Source organism: Notechis scutatus, chromosome 5 (assembly GCF_049901735.1).
Source record: "Notechis scutatus isolate UNSWTSFEM ecotype Mainland chromosome 5, rNotScu1.2, whole genome shotgun sequence".
In the NCBI taxonomy this organism is placed as follows: domain Eukaryota; kingdom Metazoa; phylum Chordata; class Lepidosauria; order Squamata; family Elapidae; genus Notechis; species Notechis scutatus.
The window spans coordinates 12,290,673-12,311,483 of NC_142013.1; the positions used below are offsets into that span (position 1 = coordinate 12,290,673).

Below are 20,811 nucleotides of genomic sequence, written 5' to 3' on the forward strand. Positions count from 1 at the left end.
GGGGACCAGAAGTACATTCCACACTTATCTTACAAAGATTTTAGATAGGCTACCGGATTTTCTGCCCACAATAATCCTTCATTGGAGAGTGTGATTGATGACACCCAGCCTGTGAATGTGCTTCGTTGGAGAATCTGATGTATGACACACCCAGGGGGGAGGGGGGAATTACGTGTGTCAGAGTTGGCTTCAACTGGGATAATGTCGACACGTTGCTCCTAATAAATCTTTTGGATTCTTTTGAAGCTTGGTTCGAGGCTCATGATTTAATTAGGGCAGTTGCCAGAACCCTGACACATGCACACACACACACACACACACAGACACAAAAGTATCTACAGAAACATTTTAAAAGATATTCTCCAAAGCTTAAAAAACGTGAAGGGGAAACTAGCACAACAAAATCCTGCAAGAAGACTTGGGGTTTTCCTTCCCCGATCCATTAAGTTGTGTTAAAAAGCATTACCTTGGAGTTGCTGCCTCTCTGTTTGCAGAAAGTGCACATATTTATTGCACAGCCATATCAAGCAGATCAGAACAGCGGAAGCAGCGGTCAAAAAGGCAAAGAAGACGACCACAAAATGCAAGTCTTCATAGAGAATTTCTAAGGGAGGGAGAGAGACAATGCAGTGAGGTTTGACCACACAAATGCATCAGCTTCACTTAAGCTGCTAGGAAAATTCCAGACTTCTGTCAGCCTTTTTTTGCTTTTTCCTCACCTTTCCTCTGTCTTGCAGACACACAACCAAACATACACATTCTACTTTACCCTCTAAGATACACTCAATCTTCTCTCTCTCTCTTCATTTTCATTTGCCCAAAATAAGACCTATCCTGAAAATAAGCCCTAGCATGTTTTTACATGTGTGCCTATTATAAGCCCTACCCCCAGTGTAAGCTTTACCCTCAAAATTGTGGCTACAGCACAGGCGCATCATTCGGCCTCCGTTCCACTGCAGCCATGCGCAAGCAGAAGTGGGTCAGCCATGCGCATAATCATACTGGACAGGGCTGTTGGAACCGCTGCCGCGATGCAATGTTATAAATCACCTGGCTGCGAGGGCCCTGGGGTAAGCTAGTGCAAGGCGCATGGGGCAGCTCCACCCCCCGCCCCACCACGAGCAAACAGGAGAAGTGGGCCTCCCATACATGGGGGGGGAAAAAACACTCAGAAAATAAGCCCTAGTGCTTATTTTGGGGCCCAAAAGAAGATAAGTTTTATTTTGGGGGAAACATGCTATGTGCGTGCATGTGTGTATGTGTATAAAATTTAAAAGTGGTGTTGCATTATGAAGTGTTCTCTATGCAAGTTGAAAAGCACATGAGAAAAGAAACAGCAGGAAAAGAGCTAAGCTTGAGTATATGTTGATTCTTGCTGTTTGCTTTACTTCAAGATGTATAGGTTTTGTAGATACAGTCACGGATTTCAGGGTTATAATGTATGTGTCATAAATTCCTGGAAATATCTTGGTCTCTATGTACTTGCCTATGGTCATCTGCAGGTCAAAACATGTAGAATAATGGACAGGATTATAATCAAAATCCTGCTCATGTGTGGAATAGAAATTTCAAATGACCGACTCTCCCACATGTACACATTTCCTGATCTTCATAAAGTCAGTGACAGGGTGTTGTGGTTAGCTAGCAGCAGGTACAGATGGCTGAGGAGACCGAGGACTCTGATGAAGGGCCAGGACCATTAGGGAGTGGACTGTTGCCTTCAGAGATTGTGGGGGCTGGCAGCAGTGATTGAGGAGGTTCCCGATGAGCCTATGCCAAATGCACGAAGGATTGCTCGGAGGAAAGAACAATTACAGCAGCACAGGCGACTCGGGAGTAAAGCTGCAAGGTAATGGCCCCTCCCTCAAGAGGATAAAAGCCAGGTTTGGAAAAGTGTTCTTTGCAGACGGCAAAGAAGCTCTGAAACTCAACTGGTGGACATCTTAGTTCGTGTTTGGAGAATTTTGTAAATTAGTTCTTATCTCTGGGTTTTTGGCAGCCTTGATAAACAACTTGGCAAGGCTCTTTCTTGTCGGAGCTAATTAGTGGAAAGCAGCCTTCAGAACAGAATTTGTTGTTAAATCTTAAAAGGTGGGGGCTGCTGCCTTTGTCTGTGTTTGTTCTTTGGGAACCCGGTTGGGTCAGAACACAGGGATGCCCACAAAATTTAATCAAAAGAGTCAAGAATGGTGTTTGCAACAGGGCAACTAAACCAGAAGGCTCTGTACACCAGAAGAAAAAAATAGGGAGTCATCTACAATACAGGGTCCTCAACTTACTACCACAATTGAGCCCAAAACCTTTGTCACTAAGCAAGAGATTTGTTAAATTAATTTTGCCCCATTTTACAACCTTCCTGCCCTGGTTGTTAAGCGAATCACTATAGATGTTAAAACAGTGACGTATTTGTCAAGTGAATAAGGCTTCCTCCACTGACGTTGCTTGCCAGGTCGCAAAAGGTCATCACATGACCCTGGGACACTGCAAGTGTCACAAACATGAGTCTGTAGTCAAGTGCCTGAATTCTGATCACAGGATCTTGGGGGTGTTGCGAGAGTTGTAAGTGTGAAAAACGGCCATGTCACTTTTTCCAGTGCCATTGTAACTTGAACGGTCACTAAATGAACTGTTGTAAGGCGAAGACTACCTGTATGCACTGTAACAGCCACTATGAAGAACTGGCAAGCAGAAGACTAGGAGAGAGAATCCATGATAAAATCAGAAAACTCCTTAATTGAACAAACACATAATTGTAACCATAGTTTTAACTGGGAAACTAAGCATCCTAGAAAGCTAAATTAGAAAGAAAAAAAAAAAACGCTAGAGAATTGCTTGAAGGTGAAGACAAATCAGCCATCAACAGGCAGACAGAGATAAACAACATCTACATACCATCCAAAAGAAACCCAAAGGTGCTTTTTCAGGAAGCAACCAGACTTTCTTGATTTTAATTTTTTTTTTTCTTTTGAAGACGTTTCGCTTCTCATCCAAGAAGCTTCTTCACCTCTGACAGGATCCTGTCAGAGGTGAGGAAGCTTCTTGGATGAGAAGCGAAACATCTTCAAAAGAAAAAAAAAACAGAAAGTCCAGTTTGCCTCCTGAAAAAGCATCTTCGGGACAACCATGACCTGGATGACTGAGAATATTTACCAACATCCAAAAGAAACAGTCAAAAAGCTAAAAAGGAAACAAAACTCCTCACCAGCAATCAACATTCAGATAAGCAGAGATTAACGCCAGAATTAATATTAGGCAAATAAGCTGTAAGTGATAAACAGTAAATCCTATCAAGGAACTGCACAGCTCCAGACGAACAGACAATCTGTGGATCATGGGCCTGTAGCCGCTCCAAACCCAGCACCACCGGAAAATGAGGCACTGCGGCAACGTAAAACACAGTTTCTTCCACATGCTGCCCAATACGCATGCAAAGGGGTTTGGTTGCAGCAACCACAGGTCCCGAACGAAGGGGCCGACCATCAATCGTCTCCACCATTACTGGTGGGGATACCTGTTGCTGAGGAATGAACCACTGCTTGACAAAATTAGTATCCATGAAATTGGCTGTGGCCCCTGAGTCGACTAAAGCTGGGATCTCCACCGCTCCCACACCAGGCACGAACACACTTGCAGCACAAGGTGCTTCACCAATAGCGACTGTGGTGGAGATGTCGAAGATGTCAAAGGCGAGGGTGGCAAGGTTGGTGAAGATGGCGGGCCTATGGACTTTACACCCCGACCTGCAGACCTTGTAGGCCGAGCGATGCTCGTTTCCCGCCACTGCAGGTGTCGCTGCTATGGATGTCTTAACAGGACACTTGGCCGCAAAATGGCCTCGATTGCCACAATAGAGGCATAAACCATCACAACGACGTCTATTCTTTTCCACTTGAGTCAGGCGAGGGCAGCCAGCCCCCAACTGCATGGGTTCCTCCAAAGGCACTTCCACCCAGGGCGCCATCTTGCTGGAAACAGATATGTCTCTGTCTGTCGTCGCACCCGTCGCTGCTGAAGTCTAGCATCGATACGAAGACACAAATGCATGAGCTCCTGAAGGGTGCGAGGGCATTCAGTGCGCGCCAACTCATCCAGAAGCTCCGACGACAAACCCTCCTGGAACTGGTCTAATAGTGCTGCCTCATTCCATTGTACATCCTGAGCAACCACCCGAAAACTAGCAATATAATCCATGAGTGAGCCAAGCCCCTGCTTCAGCTCTCTCAAATGTCTGTTTGCTGTTTGGCTTCGAACAGGGTCCTCAAACATGGCCTGAAACTGACAGCAAAACTCGGCGTAATTGTCCAACACCTGGTTGTGCTGGTCAGCAGAGGCGTCGCCCAACGTGCTGCAGAGCCTGACAAGAAACTAATCAAAAACCCCACCTTATCCCAGTCAGTGGGAAAGTCCTCAGGCCGAAGGCTCATGTAATGTTGGCACTGCCCCAGAAATGCTGGATATTGGGCCAGTGAACCATCATATTTATCTGGCACTGCCACTGGGCATTTTCGGCGTGGCTGGGTAGCTTGCATTTGTGACACCTGTGCAGTCAAAAGAGCCACTTGCTGGGTTAACTGGGCAATCTCTGCTGTGAGCTGATCCATGGTCACCCCACAAAAAGCAAAAATAAGTTAAAGGGGTGGCTGGAGTCAAAATGTGATGACCCGTAGTCTCTCAAAATAACCCAAAACATATATTAAAGTCCGGTAAAGCCTTCAACTTAACTTCACTGTTTTATTAGGCACAGTTTAAAGTCACAAAAGTAAATAATGAGGCAAACAGAAATCCAAAACAAACCGCATTGATGAGAGTTCCGCAGCAAGCCAAGATAATTAATTATAAACTCCAGGAAAATAACCGAGAAAAGTCCATGGGAAGATCGCCAGCAAAGATAAGCCTCTTTCATGTTAAACACTAATTGACTCCAGCAATTCTAACTACGCAGTTGAAAACTTATATACATAGCTCCCACCTGCAAGCCACGAGGAGGATCATGGTAATCTCCTCTTGGTAAAGACCTCGCTTTTCCCTGATCCTTTCCTCCCTGTGTGGCCTAGGATGGATAGGGGATGGGCCTGGATCCTCCTCTGACTGCTCAGCCAGCCTCTGCCCTTCCCCAGCCTCCTCCACCACCTCTGGAGCCACACTCCCACTCCCTGTTGGCTGTTCCTCCTCAGAGGCAGACTCCACCAGGGGCATGACACTGTTGGGGACAATAGGCTGACTCTGTAAACCGCTTAGAGAGGGTTGTAAATGGTATATAAGTCTAAGTGCTGTTGCTATTATGACCATTTTTCACACTTATGACCAAGACAGCATTCCTCATGGTCATGTGATTTATATTTATGACAGTTACAGCATCCTGTCATGTGTTCCCTTTTCGTGACCTGACGAGCAGTCAATGGGGAACCCAGATTCACTTACCAACCGTGTTATTAATTTAACCAACTTTTGTTTAGTGATTCACTTATCCAAAGTCATAAAATGGGGCAAAATTCACAACGCATTTCTCACTTGGCAACATAAAATTGGACTCCGTTGTATGTTGAGGACTGCTTGTGTTTCTAGCTTTTGGGCCTACTAGCTCTCACGCTGAGAACTTGCTTTCAACAGATGGACCTTGAAGTTCTGTTAGAAAAGCAAAGCTCATAACTCTGGGCCCACATCTGCTAAATGGGCCTATATCTGCTAAAACTGGACATCAGACATATTAGAGAAAAGTTGAGGTCCCGTCATTCCATACCATAAACATTCAACAGGATGGTCCCATATAGGATGATTCCCAATTCGTCTCTCACCGTGACTAAGTAATAACCGGAGTCTTTAAAATCCACCTTCAGGAGCTGCAGAGAGCCATTATCATAAATGTTTACTCTGTCTTTGTAACTGCTGGATATATTGGCATAAACACCAGACTTCCATTCGGCTATTTTGGTGGTGCCGCTTGCTGATGTGTGTTTCCACTCAATCACTGGGCTTGTCTCACCGCTGTAGGCCACTGACAGCAAAACGTTCTCGGCCACCGAACTATTGATGTTTGGCTGTGAGACTAGTAAGGATATTTCTCCTCCTTGAGCTGAAAAAAAAAATCAAACACAGGCATTACTGTAAACAAGCTTCACCGGTGGTCCCTGTCAGTGTAATGACCGACAGCAGGGGTATCAAACTCAAGACCCGTGGACCAGATCTGACCCGCAGGGTGCTTAGATCTGGCCCGTGGGACTGCCCTGGGAACAGCGAAGGATCAGCCCATGATGCCTCTGCCAATAAAAACTGACCTCGGGAGGGCCACACGCAGCCCTCCTGAGCTACGTTTTCGGCTGCGATGGCCTCCTGCAACCCTCTGCCAGCAAAAACGGAGCTCGGGAGGGCCGGCCTTCCCGAGCTCCATTTTCACTGACAGAGCACTCAGGCCGCTACAGGCGCCCCCGACAGGAGTGATATTGAGTTGGCCACGCCCACCCTGGCCACACCTACCCCCACCCCCACGGTCAAACACAACCCTGTTACGCCCCTCAATGAAATCAAGTTTGACACCCCTGACCAACAGTATTTATGTTTTTCCCATTTCTTTTTTTGGACTGACAGGCCCATCTTGTATCCCTTGAACCGTGGCATAAAAATACCTACAAATCGTTTTTAAATACAGGTAGTATTTAAATACGGCTAGTGCTCAACTTACGATCACAAAATTTACAAGCCCCAGATTTCTGTTTCAAAGCAAGTCAGTTTAGTTTTGAGTGTGAAAACTATAGTCATAAATCACTTTTTTCAGTGCCACGATAATGTTGAACGGCCACTAAATGAATGATGGTTAACTCAAGAAGTACCTGTACTATGTCTTCCAGTCATAACCTTCATTTTCTTCTCAACTTGCTATGGAGAAAATAGAACATCATCTTTATCAGTTCCAGTTTTACAGTAATCTTTCTTTTTCTCAGAATTGTTGCTGTGGATTTGATCTACAATGCTTCCTTGATGACCCAGTATCAGATCTATGGAGATTCTCAGTCATCCAGGTCATGGTTGTCCCAAACGTGCTTTTCAAGAGGCATTTTGGACTTCTGGTTTTTCTTTGAAGACGTTTCGCTTCTCATCCAAGAAGCTTCTTCAGAGTTTCTTCAGAGCTGAAGAAGCTTCTTGGATGAGAAGCGAAATGTCTTCAAAGAAAAACCAGAAAGTCCAGTTGCCTCTTTAAAAAGCACCTTTGGGACACCTAGTATCAGGGTTTCTCAATCTGAGCAACCTTAAGATGGACAGGTTTACATTCCCAGAATTCCCTAGCCACCATGCTGTCTAGGGAATCGTGGGGGGAATGGGATCACAGCCAACTCGCCATGGCCAACTCGCACAGTCAACTCACCACATGGCCAATTCATTGTGGTCAACTCGCCATGGCCAACTTACTGCAGGACAACTGGCCAACTTGCCACAGGACAACTTACTGCAAGACAATTCAAAAATTCAATTCAATTAAAAAATCAAAAAGAGGGCTGTGAAAATACCTACAGACCCCTCACATCCCGGACATAAACTGTTTCAACTCCTTCCCTCAAAACTACGCTATAGAGCACTGCACACCAGAACAACTAGACACAAGGACAGTTTTTTCCTGAATGCCATCACTCTGCTAAACAAATAATTTCCTCAACACTGTCCAACTATTTACAAAGTCTGCACTATTACTATTAATCTTCTAATCGCTCCTTATCACCCATCCCCTCCCACTTGTGACTGTATGGCTGTAACTTTGTCACTTGTATCCTTACAATTTATATTGACTGTTTCCTAGTACGATTTGATTGCTTATTGTACCCTACTATTATTAAATGTTGTACCTTATGATTCTTGACTCTTGACGAATGTATCTTTTCTTTTATGTATACTGATAGCATTTGTACCAAGACAAATTCCTTGTGTGTCCAATCACACAAATTCCTTGTGTGTCCAATCACACTTGGCCAATAAAAAAGAATTCTGATTCTCTAAATTATTTAAAATTATTTAAAAAAATTAATTTTGATCATTCACATTTTATTTTGTCCCTCCTTTGGCATTCTTTCTTTAATGATTCTATTAAACTATGTCTTTGATATTAGTGTGATTCTTGTCCTGCGATGAGTTGGCCATGGCCAGTTGGCTGCAGTGAGTTGGGCGTGGCGAGTTGTTGTAGACCCACTGTGGGAGTGAAAATGTCAGCCTTCAAGATCTTTTCTACTTTTCTATTGCTCTCTACTGCTTTGCATCTTTCGGCTGCCATGAGTAACGGGGGGAGGAGGGATTGCATCTTGTGGGAAGAGAACTGGAGGTGTTACATTCTTGTCTTGTATAAATGAGGAGTTGGGGGCGGGGGAGTATAAATTCCTGTTCTTAAGTTTCTATTTCCTTGCCTAGCTTTCTTTCCTTTGCGCAGCTGCGAAGTTTTATCAAAATATGTCAAGGTCAACGGACAGAGGCCTCATAACTACCTGAAGATGCTCACATGATCATATTCAGAACTTTTAATTGGAAGAGTCTTTTGGACTTTGGGGGGTGGGAACAATTCCATCCCTTTGTATATGTGATCTGCGCGCCAAATCCCTTAGATTCAGAATTCTACCTGTAGCTTCCACTTTGAATTTCAGTAAAAGAAAAAACTTTGCTCTAATCTATGGAGTCTGAGTATTTCTTTCTTGGATTTTGAATGGAGCACAGACTGACAGAAAGTCCACATAACTTAAAGTTGGTCAGATTGAGAAACACTCCAGTAGATGATACAGTCAAAACCAGGGCTCTGCCCAACCATTGGCTGCTTTAGGCCCCCTCCTGCCATGGTTATCTCCTCATCACCATCTGTTTAGTGTTTCAGGAGAAACTAGAAAGTCCTCCAGCAACTCTGTACGAACTAATTGGAGGCCAGTAGCTGTGCTTTTGTGTGTGCATGTGCTTAAGCATGAAGGATGGTATTGGATCCTGTGGATCTTGACAGAAAGAAAGGGGAAAGAAAGGGTCACCGAGTCAACAGGATGGATCACAACTCAATTTGCTATGCAAGCATCTGAAGCATCTTCAAAGACAGGGTCCAGTTGTTTTTATTTACTTAATGTATTGATTTATATATAGCTGCTCACAACCTCACAACTGGTTGGCAAACATGAGAATGAAAACAAACAAAGCAAAAATAATGAACAGAAGTGACAACAATGGTACCGGGGATAATCACTCAACACACAGCCACAATCAAGGCAAAGAAAAGCTTCTTTCATGTCCATATCAACATCCAACAACCACAAGTTTCCAAATCAAATTTTCTTTGAAAAAGAGCAGTAAAAGCACACATACACCTTATACACACACACTTTGATCTATTATCTATCTATCATCTGTCTGTCTGTCTGTCTATCATCTATCTATCTATCGTCATTCCATCCATCCATTCATGTATCTATTTACATATCTATATATCTATGTATCTATCTACCTATCGATCGATCTATCTCTACCTATCCTCTATCTATCCATCCATCTATTTGCATATCTATCTATCATCTATCTATCTATCTATCTATCTATCTATCTATCTATCTATCTATCTATCCATTCATTCATCCATTCATCTATTTACATATCTATTACATTTTGTCCTCTGTGTCTGTCCAGCTATCTACATTCTATGTTTATACACATACATATACATAATACACATACACCTTGTATACACACACACACACATACACACATTCTTGCTGTAATAGAACCTAATTGGTTATTCTAGCTGGGTCCAGCAGTAGAAAAATCATTGTACGACTTTTTAAAAGGAAAGGCCTGCACTGCAATGTTTGATCAAAGAAAGAGAGAACGGTGCCAATGTAAACTGCCAGTTAAGGAAGCCACCCCAACAAGCTTAATCAGTTGTTCTTTGGAATCCAGCTAGACCCAACTAAGCAGAGTTGTCCCTGGTTAGTAACTGGGTGGAGGAGCCTAAGAAATGTCAGGGCTGGAGACTTGACTGGGAAGTTGAAAAAAACCTTCTGGAGGAAGTCAATGTTAAAGCACTTCCATACAGGTAATCCTCAACATATAACCGCAGTTAGGAGCAGATCTTCCATCACTAAGGAAGGCAGTGGTTAAGGGAGCCATACACAATCTTTTCTGCCCTGGTTGTTAAGCCAATCAGTGCGTTTGCTAAGTGAAGCATGCAACTAGTTGTTAAATGGATCTGGCTTTCCCCCTTGATTTTGCTAGTCAAAGCCAGCTGGCAAAGTCACAAATGGTGATCGCATGACTCCCAGTTGTAAATACACGCCAACTGTCAAGTGCCCAAATTTTGGTCACATGACTGTGGAGATGCTGCAACGGCCATAAGTGTGGGGACCGGTCTCAAATAATTATTTTCAGTGCCATTGTAATTTCAGATGGTCATTAAACAAATACTTGTAAATTGAGGATTACAAGTGTTTTATGACTAAGAAAATTACCGGGACATGTTCTGAAGTTGAGCTCAATGTACTGTATAAAAGTTATGGGAACAGAATGGCGTTTCAGACATCTGTTGGTCAAACCATGGACTGGCCCGGTTAAATCCTAGGATTGTGACCTGCTTGGAAAGGCACCAATTATCACACAAAGAAGGAAATTGCAACCTCTTTACTCTGTATAGTGATAAAGAGACTCTCTCAGCAGCCAGGCCTCAAGAGAGAGCCTGTCAACTCTGAAGCTGACCTGACTGGAGCCATTTTGAGGCTTTGGTGTTGCCACACTGGAGCTGAGGGATAGGGAGGAGGGAACAGAGATAGCTGGGGTTTTGCAGCCAAAACAAAATACTTTCTCCTGGGAACCAAGGACATTCCCACAGGTAGCCAGATAGAGAAGTGATGTTACCAGGCAACAGGAGAGCATCCTGATTGGACCATGTGACTGATTGTTGGGAAAGGGGAAAAGCTTTTACTTTTAATTAGGTAAAAACTGCGGGAACGTTCAGAATCGGTTTTCACCCGCTTGTGCCAATATGATATGTCCAATAAAACTATTCTTTGAGGAACCTACCTGCCTTGGAATCCTGTTTGCTGTAGACATATTACTTGGAACTCTGACAGAGCCTCATATAGGAAGGCTTCAACTTACAAACGGTTCATTTAGTGACCATGCAAAGTTAAAAGCGCAATAAGCCAGATTCAATCCATAAACTGTGTGGCCCATTGTTGGTTCAACACTAAAAGGGAAAAGACTAAGCAGTGCAAAGGTTTTGCACATTTGTTATATAACATAAGTATGGTGGAGAAGACACATGTTTGCGACGAATCCCGAGTGCTGCTGAGAAGAATCTGGCCACCTGCGCTGTAGTTATGGACTGTTCATCCTTAAGCAGCCACTGAAAATAGGTAGTATCGGAGGGGCCAGGATACCTAGCAGTTATTGGCAGAATATGTTTTTTCCTAATCTCTGTGTAAAAGGAGCATCTAAGGTGCATGTGACCCACAGTCTCCACTTAGATAGGTACTTGAAGGCCTGTCGGAACTTCAAATGGTCATTAAGCAATGGATCGTAAGTCAAGGACTACCTGTATATTTCCTACGTTGAAAACCATGCTCTTAGAGATGCTTGCTTGCTTGTGTGATTCACTACCATGCGGTGAAAGACTGCCATGAACTCTGGAGAGATGCTTGGGAGAAAGAAAAAGCACTGCTTTTATCTCCCCGGCTGGGAGAAGAAGGCAACTGCATACCACAGGAAATTGGACCCCATTACACGCAGCCAATCAAATCAACCCAAAACCAGACCATGGCATCATCAGAAGACACCCAAACAACGCCAGCATCAATTTACATTGCGCAGACGGTACTTAAAACCAAAGGACTATGACTCAGCAACTACAGCCAGCCAATCACACAACCCGTAATCAGACCAGGACTCAGAAAGGTATTTAAAGGCCAGGGCTCGCCCCCCCAATCCAAAGCGCACTGAAGATGTCTCCTTGAATGGGGACGAATCGTTTGCAACCAAATTGCCAAGCTCGGAGTTCAAACCAACAAGATAAATACCCAACCTATGCCTGAAGTGACAATTCGGAAAACATCCTGCTTGCACCTGATTGCTCCTGGGACAGGGTGGAGGCTCAGCGATGGGAGGCAGTTAAGAAAGGGAAAAGCTGAAATTAGGGATTTGGTGGGTGCAGTTGCCGAGGTGGGCTACACATACTTTAACAACCAGTTCGCCTAGTGCAGAACCGGAAATGTGAGCGTGCCCCCTTTGCACACACATGCGCACTTTGCACATGTGCCATCCGGGTTTGCGCGCGGCTGCAAACACAGGGGGAATTCTGCGCGCAGCAAGCCAGGGTGAGTAGATCGGGCGAGGCGTGGAAAACATGGGTTGCGAGGACAGGGCGGGTGAACAAAAACACGAGATATATAGGATGGGATAGCGCCTGGGCAGGTGGGCGTAGCCAACCAGTGGTCGTAACTACCAGTACGGGCGAGCCGGTCTGAACCACTGAGCAATTCTCAGTTCTGGCTATGCATTACTGAAATACACTTAACTTCTAATAAAATTATACCTTTATACTTATATACTTATACCTCAATAAATGGAGCTAATCTACAATCTGGGTCCTCATTTTACCAACCTTGGAAGGATGGAAGGCTGAGTCAACCTTGAGCCAGTGAGATTTCAATTGCTGGCAGCTAGCAGTCAGCAGATGTAGCCTGCAGGTCTGTATTCTTACTGCACCACCACGGCTCTCGAATGGTGGATTCAAAACCACTGTTTGATCTGCACTTCACATCAAGGCCACTTTTGGATAGCCAATGATGTGTGTGTGTGTGTGTGTGTGTGTTTGTGTACACATCCATTTAAGTCAATCTTGGACTTCTTAAGAAGTTCATGAAGTTTTCTTAGCAACATCCTTGAATGTTGTTTGACATTCTTCCTAAGAGCAGAGCAAATGACATCTCAAAAGTCAGCCACTTATTTTTTTTGTGCCTGCTTGGTTTTGTTCCTATTTAGAGGTTTCAAGGACTGGCAGGTCTGACACCTGCCCTTTGGGAAAGGAGAAAAGGGGTCAGAATTGACTTGAGGTATTTCCTTTGCAACTCTTTTCTCCATGAAACAATTGCTCCGCATGTTTTGCCCGTGTGCAGAAAAAGACGAAACATTTTGCTTCACTTGGGCTAAGTCACAGGAGTGGGCTGTTGGGGGTTCGCAGGGGTTTGGGAGATCCTCTAGCTAAGATTCTCTGCAGTTAGGAGAACCCCCAAATCCCACTCCTGGCTGGTCCCGCCCACCCCACCCCACCCCTCCCAGGAGTCCCCATGTGGCCCGTTTTGGATGTAGGTAAATGCAGGGCACATGCGGAGGCTCGGGGAGGGTGAAAAACGGGCCTCCTGGGCCCATTTCCAGCTTCCAGAGAGCCTCCAGAGCCTGGGGAGGCCATTTTTGCCCTCCCAGAGGCTGAAGAAAAACCTCCGGAGCCCAGGGACGGCAAAATGTAGGGGGCGTGCATAAGCGCACCAACGTGCCTACCGTCCCTGTCCTATTGTTTCTCCTATTCTTTTATTTTTCTTATATGTAACCATGTATTCACAACTATGTATACATTTATACTTATTATCTTGTAAACAATTGGCAAATCAAATAAATAAATAAAATAAATAAATAAATAAAACACCCCCCCTCCCCCAGCCGTGATGGAGGAGGCTGACTAGGCCACGCCCACCATGGCCACACCCACCCAGCAACCGGGCAGGGAACCCGTTGCTAAAAATTTTGAAGCCCACCCCTGGGCTAAGACAAACGTTTCAGAGAGGGAGAAAGGGGCTTTTTTTTGAGAAAGGAGAGATTTTTTAAATCCTTTTGAATCCTACTTTCCCAGCCCACTGATCATTCAACTTGTCGGTGTCTGGAAAAATTAGTCCTGAGTTAGGCCTCCGCTCTTGTAAAAGCAGCAGTTATTTGGACTAGAGATCAGGAAACAGAAGGCAAGAATACCAGACAGTTCTTATATTAGCACAATGGATATTAATTTTCAATGCTGCCTTATTTATTCATGCATAGGTACAGGGACCATATTTTCTTGAAAAAAGGAAAGGACAAGACTGAAAAAGTAGAATTTGCAGGAGGTCATTAGAATAATATGTAGTATAACTTTGCTTTACAAAGGAAAACTCAAGAGCAAAGCCAGGAAAATCAATAATTACATTAATCTAATTATTAATCTTGTCTCGAAACATGCTCTCCCGACTTCAGCTTTCCTTTGCTTAACAGACTCACAAAACCCATAATGCGAGGATTGTACCACAAAGTTCATCATTGTTGTAACTGCAAATAGCCGCTGAATGAGGCAGTTGCTAAACAAGGATTACCTGTACTGCTTTTTGAAACATTTTTATCTGCTATTGTCCACCTTTTGCTATTCATTGCTGTTGTACGAAAATTTACAGAGTTATATTTTAGTATGTTATTTATATCTGTTCTTTTCCATCCAGGCAACGAGTAGATTTATTGTCATAATTCTTGACTCTTTGACGAATGTATCTTTTCTTTTATGTACAGTATACTGAGAGCATTTGCACCAAGACAAGTTCCTTATGTGTCCAATCACACTTGGCCAATAAAAGAATTCTAATTCTAATAAAAAAGAATTCTAATAAAAATAGCCATTTAGATGTGTTTGGCTTATCTCTGTAATTCCCAGCTTCCCTAAGAATGGACAACTTAAAACAATTAACAGATACAAGTAATCTTCAACTTACAACTGCAACTGAGCCCAGAAAGTTGGTTTTAAGTCATTGCAGTCATTAAGCAGGTCAACATGTGACCTGACTCAATTTTTACAACTGCTTTTATGATGAACATTAAGCAAATCAGATGTTAAGTGAATCCAGCGTATCAAACAGCCATTTTCTCCCAGAAGTCTAATCTTACAAGACGGGACATTGCATTCCTATTTTTTTTCTGGATTACTGCACTCCAGCGAACAAATGAAAACGAGTCCCTGACTTGTATTCCTTTCCATGTCAAATTCAGGTAAGTGTAATACATAAAACATGTGGCCTATCGAGTGTGGCACGTTGCCCAGTCCAGCTAAGCGTGATGTCTCACCACAGAGGAGAAAGAGAGGAGGAGAAGAAAGAAGAAGGGAGAGCAGGAATGCAATGAGAGAAGTTTGCATTCTCACGTACTCATTGCCACAGCCATTGAAAATTGCTTCACAATGAAAATTAGTGACAGTCCCTTGTTGGGATGGGCAGCTTTACGAATCAATAAAATAATAAGACCAAATAAAATCAAACATAATAAATATTAGGAAAGGGGATAAGAAGAAAGTCCAATTAGCAGATGATGATCTGTGATTATAGGTAGTTCTTGACTTACGACCCTAATGGAGCCTGTCCGTCACGGTTGCAGATTGTGACAGTCATAAAGCTAGTCAACGATATGATCGATTTGATTTTACAACCTTTTTTGAGGTGGCCATTAGGCAAACCCGGCAGCCATAAAGCCAACGTGGTGGTCACAAAGCGAACACGGCAGTCGTTAAATGAACCCATGGTCCGCTTGGGTGAAGTTTTGCCAAAAACTGGAAGCAAGTGCCAGTTTTTAACAAAAATATTTAAAAAAAAACCAACCGTATTGTTGAGGGTCAGAAGTTCGGTCATATGACTACGGAGTGTGTGTGTGTGTGTGTGTGTGTGTGTGTGTGTGTGTGTGTGAAGGACGACCATTATAACTCTGAATCTGGGTCATAAATGGCCCCAAGGCAGGCTTGTCATAACTTCAAACAGTTGCTTAGCAACTGGTTGTAAGTCAAGGACTACCTGTATTTATTTATTTCCTGTATATCTTGCCTGTCCTCTGGAATCTCATTTTATCCCTAAAGAATTCTGCAAAAGAAAATGACTGGTCGGAAGTAATCCAGCGAGTTCAACTCCGTGATCAAATAAGAACTCTAACCAGGTTTTTTGGACATAGGGACTTAACCAGAGGTGGTATTCAGCAAGTTCTGACCAGTTCTGGAGAACCGGTAGTGGAAATTTTGAGTAGTTTGGAGAACCAACAAATACCACCTCTGATTGGAGATTTTATAGTATCCTTCCCCTGCCATGCCTACCAAACCACGCCCACAGAACCGGTAGTAAAAAAAAATTGAATCCCACCACTGGACTTAACATTAAACCAACTATTAATTATCATATGGATGTTTATCTCATCCAAAAATGGGTATCTCTCTCTCTTTTTTAAATAAACATTTATAACGTATTCAAGGTGCAATATCAAATAGAACAGTAAAAACACAGCACTTCTAAAATATTCAGCAGTGAAAAAGATCCAGGACAAAGTGAACAAATATTTGCAAGAAAAATGAATACATTAAACTGGCCTTCATGTTAATAGTAAAAAACACGAGGGCTAATTAAATTGAACTGCCGGTACCTAAACATTTAAAGAACAACTTTGAATAAAATCTCCTCTAGTTTAGGATTGGTATTTCAGGAGAGGAAACACAGAAAGCAAGAGCAGAATGAAAGATCCAGGAATCTGAAGTGCTAGCACTTTAAAAGAAAATGGGGAAAAAAGTATTTGGTATTTTTTAGTTAAAAAGAAAAAAATGACTTGGGGAGCCATTTGAAGTTTTGTGAGTTTACAAAAGACAACAAATGGTGCAGAGTGATAGGAGACACTAAACTATTTCACTCCCCCAGAACAGAGTCACCCCCAAATCTTCACTGGTATAACAGGATGCGGTGGCTCAGTGGCTAAGATGCTGAGCTTGTCGATCAGAAAGGTCGGCAGCTCGGCGGTTCGAATCCCTAGCACCACACATAACGGAGTGAGCTCCCGTTACCTGCCCCAGCTTCTGCCAACCTAGCAGTTCGAAAGCATATAAAAATGCAAGTAGAAAAATAGGGACCACTTTGGTGGGAAGGTAACAGCGTTCCGTGCACCTTCAGCCTTTAGCCATGCCGGCCACATGACCACAGAGATGTCTTCGGACAACTGGCTCTTCAGTTTTGTAACAGAGATGAGCACCACCCCCTAGAGCCAGAAAGGACTGGCACATATGTGCGAGGGGAACCTTTACCTTTATAACAGGACAGCAAAGCAAAGTTTACTACATAGCAACAACTTCTGGAACTAACTGTCACAAGATACGGTTTTATCTACAGGTAGTCCTCGACTTACAATCATAGGTTTAGCAACAGTTTGAAGTTACAACTGAGAAAATGAATTGCAAATAATCCTCACCCTTACAACTGTTCCAGCACCCCTACATCCCATGATGAAAATTTGTGTGGTTGGCAACCGGCATGTATTTATGATAGTTGCAACATCACAGGGTCATGTGATCACTATTTGCAACCTTCCCAGACAGTTTTGGACAAGCAAAGTCAGTGGGAGAAGCTGGTTTATTTATCAACAATATAATTCACTTAACAACTGCAGTGATTCGTTTAACAACTGTGGCCAAAAAAAATGTCATAAAATCAGGTGCAACTCACTGAACACTCACTGCCTTAAGTTAGCAATGGAAATTCTGGTTCCAATTGAGATTGTAAGTCAAGAATTATCTAAAAGTCTGTAGAGATTCTCAATCACCCAGATCATGGTTGTCCCAAAGGTGCTTTTTTCAGGAGGCAACTGGACTTTCTTGTTTTTTTTTTCTTTTGAAGATGTTTCATTCAAGAAGCTTCTTCAGTTCTGACTGGATGGTGGAGAATGGAAGGATTTATATCCCTTGCAGACAGCTGGTCATTTGCATCCTTTTCGAGCAGTGGTCGCCAACTGGTGGGCCATGGCCCACTGGTGGGCCGTGAGAAAATTTTGGTGGGCCGCAGAGAAATCTCATCCCCAGAGGACCCCCCCAAAGCAATTAATTCAGGCTGCGCAGAAACACAAGGCTGCGCCACCCACATGGCCTGCGGGAACGCTCCCCGCCCACTCACTCCTTACCCGGCAAACTTGCCTGCTAAATTTCTATTTTTCCTTTTTCCGACCATCATCTGTTCTGCCGTGCTGGGAGATTTAGATTATCTAGGAAGCAGGAAATGGTTGGATTTCTTGTTTTCTAGCTAGTCTTTAGATCTTTGGCTCTGCTTTTAAGTACAGCCGAACCTCCCTTAGGACTGAAGGTTCTATTATTCAATGCAGACTCACGGCAAGCAAATTTTATGTGACAGACTCAGATAACCGATGGCAGATAGATAGATCACTGAATGATTCTGTGAGCAACTCAATCTGTCTGCCTGCTTTGCCTGATTTTGGGTAAAAGTTACTCTTTTTTAATAAAAAAATTCAATATTTATATAAATATTTATAATATTTACATTCAAGCCATGCCCAGCCAGTCACATGACCACCAAGCCACACCCACAAATTAGGCCACACCCACAGAACTGGTTAGTGGTCCCTGGGATTTAAAATTATGAGTTTGGTAGTCCCTGAGGTCCAAAAGGTTGGCGACCCCTGTTTTTTTAGAGGGTCCTTGAAGCACTTGGAGGTTTATCTGTGTCCTCAAGGTCACCTGTGTGGTGGTCCTGGTTCCTGTAGTCTGCAATTTTTTCCTCTGGAAATCTGTTCATATTCCCACACCATTTGAAGGGTGTTCATCCCAAATTGGATAGCTTAAATTCTATAGAGATTCTCAGTCATCCAGGTCATGGCTGTCCCAAAGATGCTTTTTCAGGAGGCAATTGGACTTTCTTTTTTCTTTCTTTTTAAATAAATCCTTCCATTCCCCGCCATCCAATCAGAGCTGGAGAAACTTCTTGGATGAGAAGCAAAACGTCTTCAAAGAAGCAAGAAAGTCCAGTTGCCTCTTGACAAACAAAAACACCTTTGGGTCAAGGATTATCTATATATGGCTCAGATGGTCCGAACTGAGGATAAGAGAGATCTAACAGCACGTGAAGCCAACAATTAAATGACAAACAATGAACAATACAATGACAGTGATGAACTTAGCACATTTAGCTAGTCACCAGAAGAGCCTGGACAGCCACTTGTCTGAAATGGTATAGGCAGGGTCTCCTGTTTGAGCAGGGGGTTGGACTAGAAGACCTCCGAGGTCCCTTTCAATTGTTATTCTGTTATTCAGTCACATCCTTTTGCAAAACCCATGCTTTTTCGCTGTTTTCGCTTCGCCTTCATCTCGCCTCCTCACATCACTCTGTCCTTTTTTAAAGATGTTTCCTATTTTGGCAACGCTCCCATTCCCTGCCTCTGCTGTTGCCATCCGCTTGTGCATAAACATGGCGCAAAGCAGGGCAATCCAGCAACGGGACTGGGAACTGAAAAAGGGAGCAGAACTATTTTTGCAGCTTTAACAGAATAACAGAGTCGGAAGGGACCTCAGAAGTCATCTAGCCCAGGGATCCCCAACCTTTTCGACGCCGGCCCGGTTCCGGCGTCAGCTGGCGCCGCGGCCCGGTTCCGGCGTCAGCTGGGCGCCGCCATCTTTTTGACGAAAAATCACTTCCGGTTACGTCACGAAGTGATTTTTCGTCAAAAATGGCGGCGCCAGCGCTTCGGGTGAGCTTTTGGGTAGAAATGGCTTTCTACCCGGAAAAGCTCACTGGCGCTGGCGCCGCCATCTTTTGACGATTTAAAAATTGCTTTTTTACCAAAAAGATGGCGGCGCCCAGCAACCAGCGGCCCGGTAAGGCTTGTTCCGCGCCCGGTACCGGTCGGACCGGCGGTTGGGGACCCCTGATCTAGCCCAACCCCCTGCTCAGGAAGGAAACCCCAAACCATTTCAGACGTACAGTTGTCCAATCTCTTCTTAAAAACTTCCAATGTTGGAGAATTATAACATCTGGAGGCAAGTTGTTCCACTGATTAATTGTTCTGTGTGGAAATTTCTCCTTAGTTCTAAGTTGCTTCTCTCCTTGATTAGTTTCCACCCATTGCTTCTTGTCCTTTGCCCTCAGGTGCTTTGGAGAATAGCTTGATTCCCTCTTCTTTGTGGCAGCCCCTGAGATATTGGAACCCTGCTATTATGTCGCCCCTAGTCCTTTTTTTCATCAAACTAGACATACCCACTTCCAGCAACCCTTCTTCATATATTTTTTATCCTCCAGTCCCCTAATCATCTTCGTTGCTTTAAATGCCAACAGTTGAGCAGGTGGGAGGGAGGGGGAAGAAGGACCCGGGGAGGGGAGGGAAAGCAAAACGACCGATATCTCCTTTTCTCCACCTGCTTCCCCACAAAAAAAAAAAAAAAAACCATATAGTTGCCAATAGCTTTGCTCCAACCCCGGTTTTGAGGACGCGTCAGGCAGAAACGCAACAGGCGCGCCACTTTCCCCTCGCTGCCTGCCCTGCGCCAGGGAAACGACACCTGTTCAGCGTCCAGAGGAAAAAGGCGAGGCGGCAGAGGGAAAATAGGCTACGAAGGCGGGGGGGGGGGTTCCCCTCAGAAAACGGTCCCCAAGGCCGGACTTGCACTCACTTTGCAGAGCCCATTGGGCGGCCAGGCACAAAGTCACCAAAGCCACTCGGACCTCCGGTCGGCAGCGCTGCGGGCGGTCGAGAGGCCTCATCAGAAAGCGGGGAAACGCCGCTCGGGTTCTTCATTCAGATGACCCCCCTGGCAGAATACGGGGTCGGGCGGGAAACGGGATTCTCCCCAAGTTCTGCTCCCGCGTCGTCGGCATGGAGATGGCGGAAAGCCCGTCTGCGGCGCCCGAGGCTCCATGCAAACACGAGCGTTGCTGGCCCCGGCTCTCTTCCCTTTGCAGAGGCAGAGCCGGGAGATTGAAGGCCGGCCTCCTCCTTTGCCTCCCCGCCCGCCCTGCCAGCCCGGCGGCTCTTGCTTTTGCGCTGCGGCTGGCCCAGGGC

At 44.4% G+C, this 20,811-nt stretch overlaps 1 protein-coding gene across 3 annotated transcripts in view; it reads right to left on the minus strand.

The window, feature by feature from the left end:
- Positions 1 to 20,775, minus strand: part of VSTM5 (V-set and transmembrane domain containing 5) — a 22,616-nt gene extending 1,841 nt beyond the window's left edge. The window contains exons 1-4 of one of the 3 annotated variants that reach the window (XM_087966161.1): positions 20,423 to 20,518; positions 6,828 to 6,873; positions 5,741 to 6,073; positions 467 to 604 (exon numbers count right to left, since the gene is read on the minus strand). In XM_087966161.1, coding sequence (XP_087822287.1) covers positions 467 to 604; positions 5,741 to 6,073; positions 6,828 to 6,858 — 502 coding nt within the window. In that variant the 5' untranslated portion in view covers positions 6,859 to 6,873; positions 20,423 to 20,518. Of the gene's footprint in view, positions 1 to 466; positions 605 to 5,740; positions 6,074 to 6,827; positions 6,874 to 20,422 lie in introns of all 3 variants that reach the window. The other 2 variants (XM_087966160.1, XM_087966162.1) reach the window with 2 other exon arrangements.
- Between the last annotated feature and the right edge of the window lie 36 nt (positions 20,776 to 20,811).